The 17,027-nt window shown below is 41.0% G+C and overlaps 1 protein-coding gene across 2 annotated transcripts in view; it reads left to right on the top strand.

Annotated features, from left to right (window-relative positions):
* tsc22d1 (TSC22 domain family, member 1) overlaps positions 1 to 17,027 on the top strand; it is a 71,312-nt gene that overhangs the window by 46,224 nt on the left and 8,061 nt on the right. The window contains exon 1 of one of the 2 annotated variants that reach the window (XM_088602709.1): positions 12,130 to 12,450. The exons of the other annotated variant lie outside the window; for it this stretch is intronic. Coding sequence (XP_088458835.1) covers positions 12,365 to 12,450 — 86 coding nt within the window. The 5' untranslated portion in view covers positions 12,130 to 12,364. Of the gene's footprint in view, positions 1 to 12,129; positions 12,451 to 17,027 lie in introns of those variants that run through there. 2 annotated transcript variants of the gene reach the window in all.

Below are 17,027 nucleotides of genomic sequence, written 5' to 3'. Positions count from 1 at the left end.
TTAAAAATAAAACAACATCACCTGCTCATGCCCGTCACCTGACTGGCATGGCGTCTGATCCCCATCCTTCTCCTTGTGGGTGGGGAGCCCACATGAGGGCTCCATGTAGCCGCTTAAGGCTGAGCCTGGCTGGGTAACGAGGGCATCCCAAGCACACCTCCCTCAGACCAGACCCCACAGGTGTGGGTTTGCCAAGAGTGACCCTACCAGGACAACACAGCTCCAAGACACCCCGGGGCACTCAAGCCCCTCCACCATGACAAAACCACCATCCCAGGGGACGGAGTACTAGACACAGCCTACTGGGAAGAAGAGACGCTGGGGCAGATACTGGACATGCAGGAGGGATTATACCTCTCAGCTGAGAATCCCCCAGGAGGAGCTGGGGAAAGAGAAGTCTGGTCTACCCTGCTCAGCCTGCTACCACCACAGCCCTCACCAGGAGTAAGCAGTTAGGAAAGCAGATGAGATGAAAATTGTAAGGCATCGCAGACATTGTTGAGAGTTCATACATAAAGCAGCCTGGAACATTTATGTTCTAGCTGGGACTCTTAATATGTTTGGTAGGATTGTTTTTTTTTTTATTACAAAATATTGTAAAAAATATGTAGTAGAAAATAAAAATACTAACACCTAGGGCATTGCTTGATTTCAGTGTTTAGTAAGTAGGTATTGATAGTTATGTTTGTAGAAATATTTTCCATTGTCCATTTCAAACTGAAAATTGATCAGATGTGTATCAGTGCCTAAGCTTAGGTTTATTAAATGTCTTGTAAGACATCCAATTCCTGTCAGAACCGCAGTGCTCGACTCCCTTCAAGAATGAGCCGCCGTTTGAATTCTTTCCTTAACATTTAATGCATGGCATGACTTGGAGCACTTTTCTGGGCTGGCACCATGAAAAGGATTTAGAGATAGTTGGTTTTTGATGTTGAAGTATTAATTTCTTTACTGCAGGTCTTGTGACCGCGCAGAGAGCTCTGAAGATTTGGAACTGTTGCCGAGCCAGTGCCAGTTGATTTTAATTATTTTTAATAGTTCTTTGCTGGTCGGCGGGTGGAAAAGCCGAGGGAGAGGAAATGACTTGCAGTGCGTCAAGACTTAGTCTGGGAAAATTAACAATTGGCAAGAGCACAGCGAGCTGTGGAATAGGGTTTTCCACAAGCTCTGCGTAATACACGCATCAAATCCTGTCTGACGTTTGTACTAGTTTGTTGTTGTGATTATTTTCTGTGTTCATGTTGGCGTAGTTGGGATCAAAGAGAGGCTGGAGAGCACAGATTAAGTTGTTGTTGTTTTTTTTTTGCTTGTTTTAGAAAGGGCAGCATGGCGGCGCAGTGATGGACACTGCTGTCTTGTGGTTCGGGGACCCTGGGTCCCATTCCTGAGGTGCTATATGTGTGGAGTTTGTACGTCATCCCCAAGTTTGTATGGATCTGCTCCGGGTGTTCCAGTTTCCTGCCACAGTACAAAGACATACTGGCAGGTTGAATTGGTTTCTAAGAAAATGGACCCTGGTGTGTGTGTGTGTGTGTGTGATTGTGTCTCTCTGTGCCCTGTGATGGACTGGCATCCCATCCAGTTTGTACTCTGCTTTGCTCTCGTTGCTTGCCAGGTTATGCTCCAGATCCCCCCCCCCGACCCTGCATTAGATCAAGCTGTGAGAAAATAGACGGGTGAATGTTTTTGAAACACGTGTCATCCCTTGACTGTGATTTAATAAATGTAGCACTAAATTGTGCAGAGTATTTAGACATGCATGCGTTTATCAGACAGGAGGGGGTCTTGGGCTGTAGAAAACATTACATTTATAAGGTGATAGGATTTGAAGTTCAGAATATAGCATTGTTCAGTAAGTAGTTTACAATAAGCTATACATTCTATTGAAGACGGAGGTGTAGCTGTTTTCCGAGCTTATGGGTTGGAATATTTCAAGACTAGAGCTTAGAAGAGTTGAAAACGTCCTCCTGCAGACATTTCAAATTCATAGTGATTCTAACAACGGAAACATAGAAGCAGAAGCAGATTAGGTGTTTGTGGATATTCTTGAATGGCCAAATGTTTGCAAAATTATTGATTTAGCAGTACAGCTGTTTCCCTGATTTATTAGGAACTGATTAAGATGTTGCATTTCCATGAGCTTAGATGTCCCTTTTTGAATTTTGAAAAAACAAATCCACTTTGGCCCCTCTTGGCATGTGTTGCCTTTTTCCTTCCGAAAGTTGGCACTTCTGCAGAAAAAGAATTTGGGCTGACCGTTTTTACCAGCGGTTTAAAGGATCTGAAGCCTTGGAAGTCCAAGCGCGCTTTTTGGTGTTTTTGAACTGATCAGATTTGAATTTCCTACGGGAGCCCCTCTGGTGCTAAAGAAACATCTGAGGTGTTTACTGTGCAGTAGGAAGACGTTAGCCAAAAATTCTGGGTCATCGCGTTTGTGCACCCCTCCCTCCGGAGCCACTGCTTCAGTTAACCGATGACGGAAAAGCAACTGAAAGTTGTTTGGAGCGTCGGAAAGAAAGAAGCCGGAATAAAGGGGTCTTTGTGGAGTTTCCCCCGCCTGGCTTCAGAGATGGCACGCCGAGGAAGGCCAGCCACACAGGGCTCCGTGGCAACAATGGCGAGAGTGCTGCTGTGACTGGTTCAGACCAGATCCGCTCACTCGCACGCCGGCCTGTAGCTGAAGGAGGAGGAAGTCGAGGTCCTGGGACTTGAATCCCTGCGTTGAAAAGTGGCTGTGAGGGCGGTGCGGTAAAGTGGGGTCAGCAAAAGCTCTGAATAGCAACGACTCACCAGTATTCACTGGTGCAGTCGTTTAAGCGCAGTCTTCCAAGTGAATTTCTATTCAACTTAATGTAGTGCTCAGTTTTTTTGTTTCCTCAGTAAACAGTCCTCAGTCTACTAGCAAACGTTATTCAGTGCTTTAGGTGTCTCAATGTAGAGGTTAGAAATGATTTTTGAATGATGTATATGAAATCTATCATTTCTACTCCTGTAAATTCCACGTTGATTTTTTCCTGAACCTTGTTGTACATACTGTGCGGCAGTCCTTCTGTATCAGAGAAGGGCCGGGAGGGTGTGGAACAAGCTGCCCAGTCATGTTCTTGAAAGCCAGGGTATCCACACCAAGAAACGGCCGGATGGGATTGTTGGATATGTTAGCAACCAGCTACCAAAGGGACTAGAATGGCCACGTCTCCTTGGTAACTGTTGCTTTCAGAAAAACATTGTGAGGGAGAAATGTACAAGCACATCATTTCTCTGGTGTACGCTGACTAAGACTATCGTAAAAAAAAAAACAGGAAAAGGAATGGCTCAACTCCATAAATTCTATCACAACTAAACAGCATTCTACTTTTCTACTCGGTTCCATTAGAATAATTTGTAGGGAGACTGTGGCTGACATTTTTTTGACATCGTACTGCCTTTCCCCAGTACTGTTCTGGAGCGTGTCATTGAAGATGTATACAGCCGTAAAACACTTCCAACTAAGAAAAAATTAAAAATAACGCCTAGGACAGAGATCCAGCTACATAGCTAAACCTGAGACACTTATATTTGAACAAAATCCAGCTTATACTAAATACCTCGGCGTCATAGCTTTAATGTTGACGTACTCTCTAATCTAGGACATTTGTGACCCTGGCATTGAACATTTAATTGGATGTGGAACTGATCAGGGAGAGAAAAGCACAAGGCTGCATCAGAGTAAGAAAGGGAATGCTGATCTACAAATGCTACTGTGGCATTTCTGATCCAGAGAGTCACATCTTTCCTTGTTCTGCTGATGCATGTAGTCATACTGGAGGCTTATTTCCTGCTGGTTGGAAATTAAAGAATGGTTTAGCTGCTCTTTAAGGGGAGCAGGTTGTCCAATACAATCTGCAGTGTTCTTGGAGTTTGATGTTGTATAACGTGACAGTTGATGTTAAAGTCACAGGCTGAATTCACAGTGTAAATTAGTGGGGACGTTAAAGAGATCTTGTTAATGACACTGTGTCATCTCCGAGTGTTGGGGCTAGTTCTGTTCTGTGTGGGGATTATCAGACTCCTGAACAGTTTCGTTTTCTATGTCTTGTTAAATTTAGCTTGCGTTGTGCATGGTATAGGAGCTGTTTTTCCCTATGAACCATGCAGTACATCACAGTAAGGCCTAACAGTTTCAATATGAAGATAAGGTAAAACTGAGGAATGAAAGCAATTCTTGTCTCCTAAATATTAAATGAATAAGTATTTTAAAACATGAATTACCTTTTGGTGGTGTCTACATCCACAGAAATCGAGAGCCCATCAGTCATGATGGAGGAAGAGTCTGTTGCAAATTCAGTGCAGTTTTTCACACTGAAGGAGTACTCTCTGATACAGAGTTAGCTATCTCGGTTAAAAAAATGTAACCATGTCTAGCTACTGTAATTCTAAAACTAACGGAGGGATGCCTGTTATATTTGGTTTATTTCAAGAAAGCTATGCAAATGTACTTCCAGTCAATCCTACACAGCTGGCAACGTCAGATACCAGAGAGCTTAACAGAAATCTGAAAGCAAGAAGACAGGACTGGGCAGGAGAGCGTTACTAAAAGGCTTTCTTATTGCCAGTTATTTGGATTCTATGTCGATTTTGTTTGTTTTACTGATATCCTCAGACTTTGGTTGCAACTTTCCCTACAAGGTGAAATTATTATTTAGGCAGATATTTAAGACTGTTGTGATAACACAGATGTGTTGTAGTTTAATTCTGCAAAATGTGGACAAAAAGAAGGCACTTCTCGGTTGGAGGGGAGGCTGTGTGATCTTCCAGAAGTCTGAGGTGAATGGGGTCACACCAGTGAACACAGCGTTTGTTCTTGTGCCAGAGTGAGGGATTGTGGTCTGTAGGAACGGAAGGAGGCTTTCTACAGGTCTGAAATCTTTGTTTTGCTGGCCTGTTAAATAATAGACTTTTTCTGTCTTTTCATCTTGTCTAGGGAGTCATTAAGATCCGTTATCTGCGTTTCAGACATTTGAAGATAATCATTGCTCCATATTTGTCTGGAAGAGTTTGAATAATTTACGTATTTCTGATAATATTAAATGCTTGTTATGTAACTTCTCAGGCTGTAGAGAAAGCAGATTCTTCAAAACTGTTTTCGGCCTCACTGGTTCTGCAAACCGTTTTGCAGAACCAGTGAGGACATGGTGGAGACAAGGTTTCTCTCTGTATCGCTTGTTCAGATAGTACTTTCTGATCACATTTTGAAAGCATTTGACCAAAAGAAAATGATACTCGTCACCACAGTGGAAGCGAGCTATTATAATCTGAAGGTTTAATCTCATATGTTCCATCACCATGCACGTTATGAAGAACGGGGCTCTAGCATGATTAAAAATATTTGTTTCTTGTGTGGTGTTGCGTGTCGTATGAAGTTTTAACAGTATAAAAACTTGGCAGTAAGTCCAGGTATTCATACACTTCTGTGTGGTTAAGGCCTCACGAAAGAATTCCTCTGAAACAAAGCCAGTTGTTTCATTTGGAGACTGGGCAGTGCTCGTGATTTTCGTGCTTACGCTGGGGACGTGATGAAGTGGCACAGCGGATAAGCCCTCCGAGGCTGCAGAGCTGCGAACCCCCTCTGTGGGCTGCCCGGACGAGCGCCGAAGCCCTGTGCTAAGCAAACTGGATTCTGCCGGTCTGCACGCTGCAGATGGCCTCCCGGAATTAGGGCAGCCAGCAAGCGCCACGACTGCGGACCTGACAGGTGCACATACTATAGAGCCTTGTGAGTGGAGCTCCCAGACGAGCATCGCTCAAATAAATACATAAAAAAAAATCAGATTGCATCACAACGTTACTCCCTCTGTGTTGAATCGCCGTCTGCTCTTTTTATCATATGGCAACTCTTGGCTTTTCTGCACTGGGACTGATGTTGTGACCCAGTATTGCAGTCTTCTGTTCCAGAAGTGTGCTAATACTCTATTGTGAAAAGCATTAAAAAAACAAACAAACAAACAACCATCTCAGTGTTTAAACTAATACTGTTGGTTGGGTTAGAAATTTAAATTGTTTAGACATTGTTCAAATTCTGTACTGTATAAAAAAAAGTTGAGGTGTTTTTTTTTGGTACTCGTTTTGTGCCAGCTATGGCGAGGCTGAAGCCAGAGTAATTGCACCACTGGTATCTAAACACAACAGTCCTGTTGAGCACAAGAAAGGAAACGTTTGCTTTTAGACTTACCTGAGAGTCATCAGACTTCACCAGTTTGTTTGGGAACTAGATTAAAATTATCTTAACCACCAAACACCACCTCACAAGACAGTCGGTTGGGAGAAGGAAAAAAGGTATTCATCTACCATGAGATTGCTTATGTTTTAAGGGGAAGAAAGCCATTGAAGAAAGTAATTCCCAAGAAGAGATTTAGAGATGCTATCAGCCATTTCCACACGGGTAGATTTGCAGTTTGAAAACCACTTCAGGTCAGAAAGGTTTATGTAAACTCGGAAGCATGCGTGATGTAGCCAAGTTCACGTCATATTGCAGTCTTTATTTTTGCCACTTAAGTGTTATAGGTGTCTCATAATGGATGCTTTGTAAATTAAATGAAGTAACAACTGTAACAACAGTCCTTTGATATCCATAGTGAAGTAGGAACAGCTCTTAATCAAAATGCTGCCTAAAAGCTGCATGTCATCTCGGAAAAGAGGAGCTGTGTTGTGGTCTCAGATCTTTTATGATTATATGCACAGTTCACTTCCATTTTACAGTTTGTGTCCAATATGCATACATACACAGGGTCTCAGTCTTGATTTTCTTCATTGCATTTTTCTATATGGTGTATTTCATTCTCAAGATATCGTAAATTGTGATTTTTGGAAGGATTGCTTAACTCATGGGAAGTTGTAACTCATGAATAGTAGCAGGCTATGGTGGTGGTCAGACATTCTCTTCCATGTACCCTGCTTGTATTTGCCCTTTTCTGTTCTTGTTGATACAGTTAGTGAATACCGTGGACACAAAACCTGCAGACTTCCTTAATTCTAGGTTATCTGCTAAGTCTTTCATGGCACAGAAATTAATTTCAAGTACTTCTAAATGTATGTGACGTTAATCAGTGAACTGTATGTTGGCAACAGGAAGGTGAAAGAGTGCAGTAGTTGCAGACAGACAGAGAGCCTTCATTTCTTGAAACTGGCTGAGAGCACGTCACTCCTCATTAATCTCCAAACTCCTTGTAGTTTCTGTGCTTATGGGATCCCGCAGAAACCTTGTGTTTCAAAGAAAACACTAGTAAAGAGTCAACTGTCAGTCTCCATATTCATCAGTTGTTGTTTGGGGTGGGAGGTGGGCAGGGGATTTATATGGTTTTAAGTTCCCATACGTGGTGGGATAGGAAGTGAGTTTTAACATGTTCTGTTTGTATTTTCATTGTTGTTATTTGATAAGGTTTTTGATCAGAAATTATAAAAAGTCCCTAGATGTTGACTTGTATAATTGTTTGATATCTTCATGTTAAAACAAGCCACCAGTGATGTTCGAAGCAGTTCAGGAAATGACAAAGGGTAGATTTGGTGGCACCCCTCCTGAAATTGATGAGACTATTTGAGCTCTTGGAGTTGTGGCAGTCATTGGTACCTCTCACTGATCTGCTTGGGCACCAAACAGTGTGTGAAGATGCATATCGCATCACTATCACCAGATTGGACGACCATGATCTGGCAGGCTTTGTTGCAGGATGCCTGGCCTCCACTAACATTTGCAGTCTTTTCTGGATTGTACGTGTTTCTCTGCCTGGGCCTTTGTTTCATGAGTTGTGGCGAAGGCATTTGATCAGCCTGGGGGGGGAATGGCTTCTTGTTGGGATCAAGTGTCATACGTATGGTCCAGATTTTCTTTGCCAACGCTTTGGCCGGTATTATCAGGCAACAAGTGTGTGTTCTTTCCAATGATCAGGTTCTAGGGGTTCTCTTTGCTTCCTTATTTACCCTGTCTCTGGATCCCCAGCCGAGGCCGTTCGTCCATGCGCTGCTGTCACCCTCGTGGTCATGGTAGTGCTCAGTGTGGGCAGTCCCGCGTGGGTCATGCGGTGAAGGCGCTCAAGCACAGTTGGGGCTCTGTGAGTGCAGGTTTGAGCCAGCGGTAGGTCGCTGGTCGTCGATGACTAAGGCTCCCCAAGGGGCTTGGCGAGATTAGTCGGCCAGGTCTCTCTCAACCCTTATCCCCCACCACAACCACTGGCAACCGATCGAGGCTCTTGTAAGCACACGGGGCTGTTGGTGAGAACCTGTCCTGTTGTGGAAACTAAACGTCCAGTATGGGACTGCTTAGCCAGTGAGGATTTCAAACATGAGTGGCTCTAAGGTAGACGGATCGGAGGATTCGGCCTACACTTTCTCGGTCTCTCCTGTTTGCGGTGGTGGGGTTTGTAGCTTTCAGAGACATTGGAAAAATAGGCAATTGGCAGTTCCCTATGGTTTTGATAAATATATTGGTAATTTTACGTTTATAAAAAAAACTAAATAATTAAAAAAAAAACAAACACAAAAATCTTGCTTTTTATGGATCTATAGTATATATCTTTCAATCTACTTCATCTTCTAAGTTGTGGTGCTTCTGGTATTTAATAAACTGACAGAAGAATCATTAATGGTGTTAATACACAAGTTTTGATGAAGCAAGAAATAGATGAACGACCTTTTGAGCCAAAGCTACTTTCCTAACATATTATTGCTGCTGGACTACAAATCTGTGCTGCATCTCAGTAGCTTTTTCCCTGTTTTTTTTTTTTTTAACTTTTAAGTCTGTGGTTGTGAACTCTAGAGCACATTACACAAATCTAAACAATATCAAGTAATTGTTTTTATTCATATATTACATTTGTAAAGTAAACAAAGTGTCATGCTGTGCATTTGGTGAACAAGATAGAGACAACTTTAAGACTGTACTCGTGGAAACTGTGGTGTGAACCCTGTTTATCAAGTTTGATGGATATAGAAAACAGTCTGAGAGCAGTTGTTAGAGTGGTTGTGTGTTTAACTCTGGTTAAATGTTGAAGTGTTGTATTGAATATTAATATTAATGTGCTGAGACTGGTGATGTGTGGAGGGAGGCGGTGTGGTGCATTTTTTATGTAAGCTTGCCATAGGATGGAAAAGATTGAGAAACACCGCCATTAATTCCAAGCTGAAAAAGATCTATCATTCCAGCAGTAGAGGCTTCCTCAGGTATAACAGTAGAATCGTTAATTAAAGGCTCTGTAGCCATAATGTTGTGGATTTGGTTTTTCAGAGCGAAATGAACCTCTATTTGTTCTTGTGCAGCTCACGTGCTGATACAGATCCCTGCTTTGACCTCTGTAGTTGTAAACTGATGTAAAATCAAGTAATCCTCCAGCAGTGCATTGCAATTTCTGTTTTAACCTAATTCAGTGTAGCCTGTTAACTGTGTATTAGCCTTTATATAGGCCTTGTGCTATAGCATAATTAAGGTATGCTTTCCTTCAGGTTTGCACGTGTAGGTAATTTTATTGAGCATCCTTGTACATTAGGAGGTACTGTAGCAGGTCTTCAGCTAATTTCATAGGTCTGTGTCTTTTTGATCAAAAGTCCTTGAATTTGTGCTCATCACTCAAACGCAGCTAACGGGAATGTGGATTGAATGAATAATAACGTTTGAAAATGCTGGGGGAAATTTCCCGATCTGCAGTGTGTTCTTGGACTCTCCGGTTGAGCACAATTAATTCAGATCAGCTATGTCTGAGCCATTTTCAGATCTTGTCAGGCGTGACTAGTGGAAATGCCTCTGTAAATATGAATAACATATTCCAGATATCTATTGGGCTGCTGTTTGTTGAGGGGGAGGAGGGGCAGGTGTGATGCACCATTTTGTTTTCCTCAGCTGCACAAATTCGACCTGAAATTGATTTTTAAATTGCAGACAAAAGGCGATTCGGTGATCAATACGCACCCCAGCTCCCTCCGTGCAGAAGCTGTGGCGGCTTGACTTTATTACAGTAAAGGGGCCAGGGCTCGCCTGCTTCTTCCATCGTAACGATGATTCATCTGTCACTTTCTATAAAGGGCGCGATGATCCCACACAAAAGAGGGGAAGGCACAAACTGGTGTGGATATGGTGACTAGGAGAGCGCAAGAGAGAGCAGCCCTCGGCACGCTCTAAGCCTTTTCTTCTCCTGCAGCTGTGGGCACTCTTTGATGCTTCACGCTGTAAAATGTATTTGGAGCAATTTGTTCGACGTTTTCTGCACATTTTTTGGTTAATCCTGTTAATGCCTGATTACTTTTCACATTATTTCACCCACTGCTTTCATAATTACCACTGTTCACTATTACATAAGATGCAGCGTGGATACACCATTAGGGAGGGGCATTCAAGGGTGATGATGATTTTTTTTTTCCTTTCCTGGAAGTGTTTTAACTTTAAGTGTTCTTTTACGTGCTGGACTTCAGTTTTTTTTTTCCCCTAGAAACCTGTCCATAATTATATTGTTTATTGCGGTAGACGTAGAAAGAAATATAACTGAAAAGGGTCCAAAAAAGTTGTACGTTATTGCATATTTATTGTCTATACACGTTTAATTAAGCCTTTTACATCATTATAACAATGAGTCTGTACCTACAGTAAATTCGAAATTATATACAAAAAGATTAAGTAAATTCGAAACATTTTTGACACACAGTCCCATTACTGAACCATGTGGCTCATTTCTGGACACCATTTTTTATGCTAATTCTTGATGGTGGTGCAATTTTTAGAATTGCTTTGAATGTTAAAAGCGACAACTTTTCTTTAGTGTTTTGTAGTGCTGTTATAGAAGCAATTCAAGAGGAGAATTTCATAACCTTCCATATACCAAAAGGTAATGCAGTTATTTCATGTACAAGAAGAAAGTAATTAGTCCATATCCTTGTGCTGTGTGCAGTCTGTGGTTTTTGTTTCCTTTCTACCAAACCAGTCTTCAAGCCAGCAGAATTTTACAGTGCAAGAGCTGCAGTGTCTTGCTTGATAGCACAGCACAAGGAAACCACAGGGACTGAGATAGAGAAGTGCAAGGAAACAGGAAAGCTGGGGTCGTGAATCATATGGACTCGATTGGCAGCACAGCAGTAACGGTGAATTATTCACAAGTACAATTTTTGTACGGGAGACGCATACGTCACAAGTGCTGAATAAAACAGGATACATTGGGCTCTCTTGAGAAGTCTGTGCTCTTGACATTTCAGGACATTGTGTGTGTGTGTGTGTCACGCAGTGGTGGTGTGATAGTCACGTGCATTGCGTGTGCTTGTGTGTGTGTTGGGTGCCCAGTGGGTTAAGGCACAGCGCTGCTGCAGGGGTGGGGGGAGCTTATATCCACAGAGCCACATGTCTAATCTGTTTCTGTTTTGATGGCGCTTTCTAGCGTGATGGGAATGGGAATCGGATTGCACAGTCCAGACTTCACCCTGCGCTGCTTGTTAGTATGATGCAACTGAGCCTGCTTCACCACACATTCCCTTTCACTGATTTCACGCCTCCTCTGAACAAGAGCTATTACATTATTGTGAAGTAAAGCAAAGTGTATAGTCTAGAGTGACATGAACATATAATTGCAAGAAAAAGCCAGTAACACAAAGTCTAATATTCTTTAGCCTAAAGCCGGTAACATTTATGTCAATGTTCAACTGAGTCCTTAACTTGCATGGGAGCCCTTTTCTACGTGATTTTTTCTCCATGAATCATATTGAAGCAGTGCTATCCTACATATTAAAAGGAACCTTTGCTCTTTACTTTAGATATGGACAGGTGCTTAAAGAAATGTTCTTTACGGTGTTCAGTACTTCAGACATGGAAGACGTGTGCTTTGCTCTAGATCTGGATCTGTTAAGCCCTTAGTTCATAACCGTAGTATAAGAGGGTGATGAGAAGTGACAAGATACCTTGAACACAAAATTAAACCAGAGGGACCTGTCTCGAAGGAAATAACGTGACGAGCACCCAGTGTTTAGCAGGGAGGCAGCCTGTACTCGGTGAGCTGTAAAATCACTAATCATCATGAAGATTTTAATCTCTGTTGATGGTTTATGTAACAGCTCGTCACGTGACACGAGAACTGCGTGACATCACGGCTCGTCCTGCTTTCTGTTTTCATGCAGTCACTAGCAACCTGCCCCGAAGCAGCTCAGTGAGCACTGCACACGAAGACAATTGAAGAAATAACCACTCTGCTTTGACAAGCCTGCCCTGGACTCTCGTCCTGTATGCAGCTGCACGGAATATACTGCACTGGTGGGGCGGGGGGTGTGGAGAATGCAGGCTTTTAGTTTCCCAGAAAGGAAACCCTAACTGAAAAAGATTGGTCTTTTGGTAATGTGAGGTGAACGTCAAATTAACATATCAATGAGAGATCCAGTTCTCCAGGTACAAGGCCGGGACAGAATGGCCCTGAAACTGTTGTTTTGGGAGCTGGAACAGCACTTGAAAAGGTAAAAGAAATGAACAGCATGAATTGAAACACGACCCATGTGAGCTTGATAAAAGTGCCTTTATGATCTTTGTTTGGTTCGGTGTCACTTTGGTTCTTGTAGGTAGGGGGTATCCGAGTTTTGCAGGGATCAAATCTGCTGCAAAAGAAGCTTATCTGTTTTTTTTTTCCATTTTAGGAATTCTTGCAGAAGTGTGTGCTTTGGGCGTGGAATAGTGTTTGTGTAATCCAGAGGACTAATTTAAATCTTGAGTACATAATTCTTGTAGGTGCAGTGCACTTGTGAAACCTTTGATTTGTTGGATAATATTTTTCGATTTGTAATTGTGTAAATATTACTTATTGTGCTTTTAGAAATCACTGGTATATGGAGGAGGCTGAAGTGGAAAGAACAGATAGAGGGATTTCGGACACGTTTTGTAGATGAAGTAGCTTTAGTTTCGTTACTATGGTTGTTGTTGTTTTTTTAAATGTAGATATGTTTGTGGCTACTGTTCGAGTCATCAGGTGATTGGTTATCTTTTAGATATTTTGATTTTGTACAATTGCAAGGGTGGTATTTATTTACAGAATTTCATCTAAAATGCCTGCTGGTCTGAAGAATAAAAATTGTGTAATCTTCTTAACCGTTCACTAATCCGAGCATGTTTCTTTACAATGCACTCATCTGCGTTATGTTTCTAGCTTGAAATACTTGTGTGTATGGATTAAGGTTTCTCTATTTTAAAATATAATGTTAATCGCATTATTTAACATCCGTATCATAGTGAAATATGGTCGTTTCATGTGGCAAGTCTTTTTGTAATGTGGCAGTCGAGAGAGCTTGTACTTGAGAATTACATTCTTTAATTTCCTTTTTTTAAACACAGTCCAGTGCTTACTGTGACCAAAATTTGATATAATGCTGCTGCATCTCAGTTTGATTGAGATTACTGAGATAAAGAAAAGTCTTTTAAAGGTCCAAAAATGGGAGGGAATTTTGAGATTTGTTTCGGTTAAATATTATCTTCTTTTAATCTTTCATCATCTAGGCTCTTTAGAAGCAAAGTCTGATAATGAACACTACTGAGGAATATGGATTTTGTTGATTGCTTATTTAAATGTGTGAAATGGCTGGTGCTAATTTAGCATTTTTTATAATTATCAAAATATTTTCTAATTTTTTTGAAGTTTTGAAGAGTTTGAACACAAGCATTTTGTGCCTTTACTAGAAAATTCGATTTTGATTATTCTGATTCCTTCTCTCCTTCGCCATTTGCTTTGTCCACTCTTGTTTGCTTGTTAGTCTGCACTAGCTTCCTTGCTTTGTGATGTTTTTTTTTAATTTAAATTAAAATAAATTTCAGTGCTAAACCAGAACTTTGTGCTGTAATGAGGAAGGTCTGTGTTTGGTTTTAAAAAAAAATTAGCTCTGTTCCTTTAGTATATATATATCAACTAATAATGCTGATTTAGGCAAATTCCCATTGCACTTTGCCTGGCAGCTACACATATGCATTTAGTGTGCCCTCAGTGAAAATGTTTGAGCTAGGCAGACAGCAGAGTGTGGAGGAGAATCACATTTCCTTGCAGTGTCTCACGGGACCTGCTCCAACAGTGTGTATTGTATAGTGGTATGTTTATGCTGCCTGGGCTCCACATGGGCAGCAGCACTGCTGAGCATCACCTAGAAGCGAGCTGGTATCCACAGGATCACTGTGGTACAGACACGTAGTGTCATTTAGCAAAGCTAGAATTACAGCGGAGTGGTAACAGTTGTGGCTTTCTCCTGCATTGCTTGGAAAAAAGAATTCTTCACATTTCCCTTGGTCATAAATAATCCTTAATCAAAGGCAGCTTTGAAGTAACAATGAATTAAGACCTAAGCACAGTGAGATACATAATTAAAAACTTTTGTATTCATGATAAAAGTATGAATTAAACTTTATTAGGCTACAGAAATTAAATCCAGCAAATGTTCAGCATGGCTTTTTATATAGACAAAAAAGATCTTTGACTTTCTAAAATCAATTCATTGCTTTATTGCATTTACTTTAATCCATAGGTAACGGTTAGGAATGTTTAATGCAAGTCTTTTCGTTGTATTTTTGTATTAAGTGTCTCTGTACTGTTTGAATATATATAATGTCACAGAAATGCACCAGTTTTTAAATAGTGGAGGTGATAGTATGACTATTTATACCTCCATCTACCCTAAGCGGTCCATTTGCTTTTTAAGGTACATCATAGTGCATGAAACGTCAGAATTTAATGGGGTCATCACCAGGGAAAGTGCTTTCATAGCTACAGACAGTGCCTACTAGATATCAACCAAACTGATGTTCTGGCTTGGCAAATTGGGCAAGAAGGGGCAACCAAATTAATAAATTGAAGTTTGAATGAGAGGAAAAGAGTTGTGCTTTCAGGAGTGCTTATACCAGTTTAGCTGTGACACCCAGTCAGTGGATCTCTGGAAGGATTACAATATATGACACAGAAATTGCTACTCAACATCGAAATAGTCTCTGTTTTGGTGGCTTGGGTAGAACAGCCTTCTGTTCTTTCTTAACATTCTTAATATGTTTGTCTGCATGCTCTTGTCCAGTGTGCCACATGTGTGTTACAGGTAGAGCTACGGCGAGTTGTGACTTTGTTGAAAGTCATTAGCGGGGCAAGCTGAGAAATCAGGGTCCTCTTTTCCTAATCTATCTGAGAAGTTTCCGGAGGCATCCGTAGTCTCTTGTCAGCTGACGTATAATCGCCTCCTTTAGCAGCATATCCCTTAATGCGGTGTTTCTCGGGCTACAGCACATTCGCATGAATGTAAAGATCGCGCAGCCCATCTCAGCCCTCCTCTCGGGCACGTCACCAACCCAAGTACATCGCTATTCAAGTTGTCAACAAAACATTTTTCACTCTTTAAAGGGGAACTGCAACACTGTTTTTGTATTTCCTAGTGAGAAAGGATCAGCAATGTGTAGCGCATTTCAAACCACAATCAAAGTAAAATGTACACAGTAACGTGTAAAATATACTCATTTACATCACAAAATAGAGTAAAGTTCCAAGTATGCACAGTGCCGTATTCTGGGTTGCGGCTCTATTACATTGTAAACAATTGGGCATATGAACATCTCTTTTAATCCATCTGAAATCTTGCTTTTGATTCCGACAAATACCAACAAATACTACTTGTTAACTCTGCTTGCAGATCATGTTGGAACATTTCTGCGATGAAGTGTCTGCTGCACAACCTGTACTTATTCTCCTGTACATCACATTACATTGGTTGTTACGGTGATTAGTGAGCAGGAAGGGCCACATCACATTGCAGTTCATGGGAGCTCAAATGCGAGTTTGCATCAACATGGTGACCTACAGTACTTTCACAAAGTTTACAATTTTGTGCTTAATTTGAAATTGTCATTTTTTTCTGTAACGTCAATGAATTTAGTGTGTTAAATGATTAAATGATTCGTCTGATTGGTCTTAGAAATTGGGACTGCAGTTCCCTTTAATCTGAGTTTGCCCTGAAGTGCTTAGTCACCTTGCTTTATCCTGGCAAAAATTGGCGACTGTGAAACATAACAGCACTTGCTCAGATGCTCTCAGATGTTCTGTTTTTGTTTTTTTTCCCCGTCAATCTTAAAAAACCTGACTCTCGCCACTCGCAATTCCCATGTGCTTTTTTTGAGTGTGGAATCTGTCTCATGTTTTCATGTAGACAATGAACATGCTGCACAACACTTTGGTTATTCCACAGAACTTGTATATAAACAGTTGTTTTTTATTTTTCTCATTTGAGGCTTTTCAAATTTCTGGAGGCACATCAGTTGAGAAACTCTAGAACGCGAAATTTTTAAATGTCTGTCTTACACTGAGGTCTTGAACTGATAATTCGGTGACCCATTACTTTTGATAATGTGATAATTGTTTCAGTAATCACCTCGTCTTGAAAGTCCTGTTTCCAATGAGATTGTGAACAATCTCAAGAAAATGGATCTATATTCTTTGCCAGTTCTGTGTTTGACCTAATCGCTGTGTGAAGGAAATACAGAGGATTAAATAAAAGGTAATTCCACATTGGAAAAATCCGTGTTTCAGCTCTGGCGCAAATGAAATACTTCTGTCTCCAAAGTGCAGTAATATGCTGAGGTGCATTAAAAATGCAGGAGGTATTGGAACCAATAGCATTTATGTTTTTTAGTTCTTTTGGTATAGGTACAAAATGTTTCTTTTTGCATTCAAAGCAGTTTTATATCAAATCCAGTTTTTTATGTCATGAATGCTTGTCATAGGTAATCTCTGTACCATTCAGAAGTTTACTTTTTATCATGGCCTAGTAAGGTGTTATTGCATACTATGAATGTCTAATAGTGGTCTTATTTGCTAACCACATAGGCTTTACATACCAGATGCCTGTCTAAAATGAAGGCCTTGGGGGACCAAAATAACCATGATAAGCTTCTTAGGGAAAGTCACAATGACACCAAAGCTAATACAGTAAGGTCAGCCTGCGTGTTCCAGGAGTATATTTGGATTCTGTAATTGCCTAAACCAGCTTCCAGTCAAAGAACTCCGGAAGAGATGGGAATTTAT

Source organism: Lepisosteus platostomus, chromosome 2, assembly GCF_059453375.1.
Source record: "Lepisosteus platostomus isolate fLepPlt1 chromosome 2, fLepPlt1.hap1, whole genome shotgun sequence".
Lineage (NCBI taxonomy): Eukaryota > Metazoa > Chordata > Actinopteri > Semionotiformes > Lepisosteidae > Lepisosteus > Lepisosteus platostomus.
This window is presented reverse-complemented; position numbering and strand designations above follow the sequence as displayed.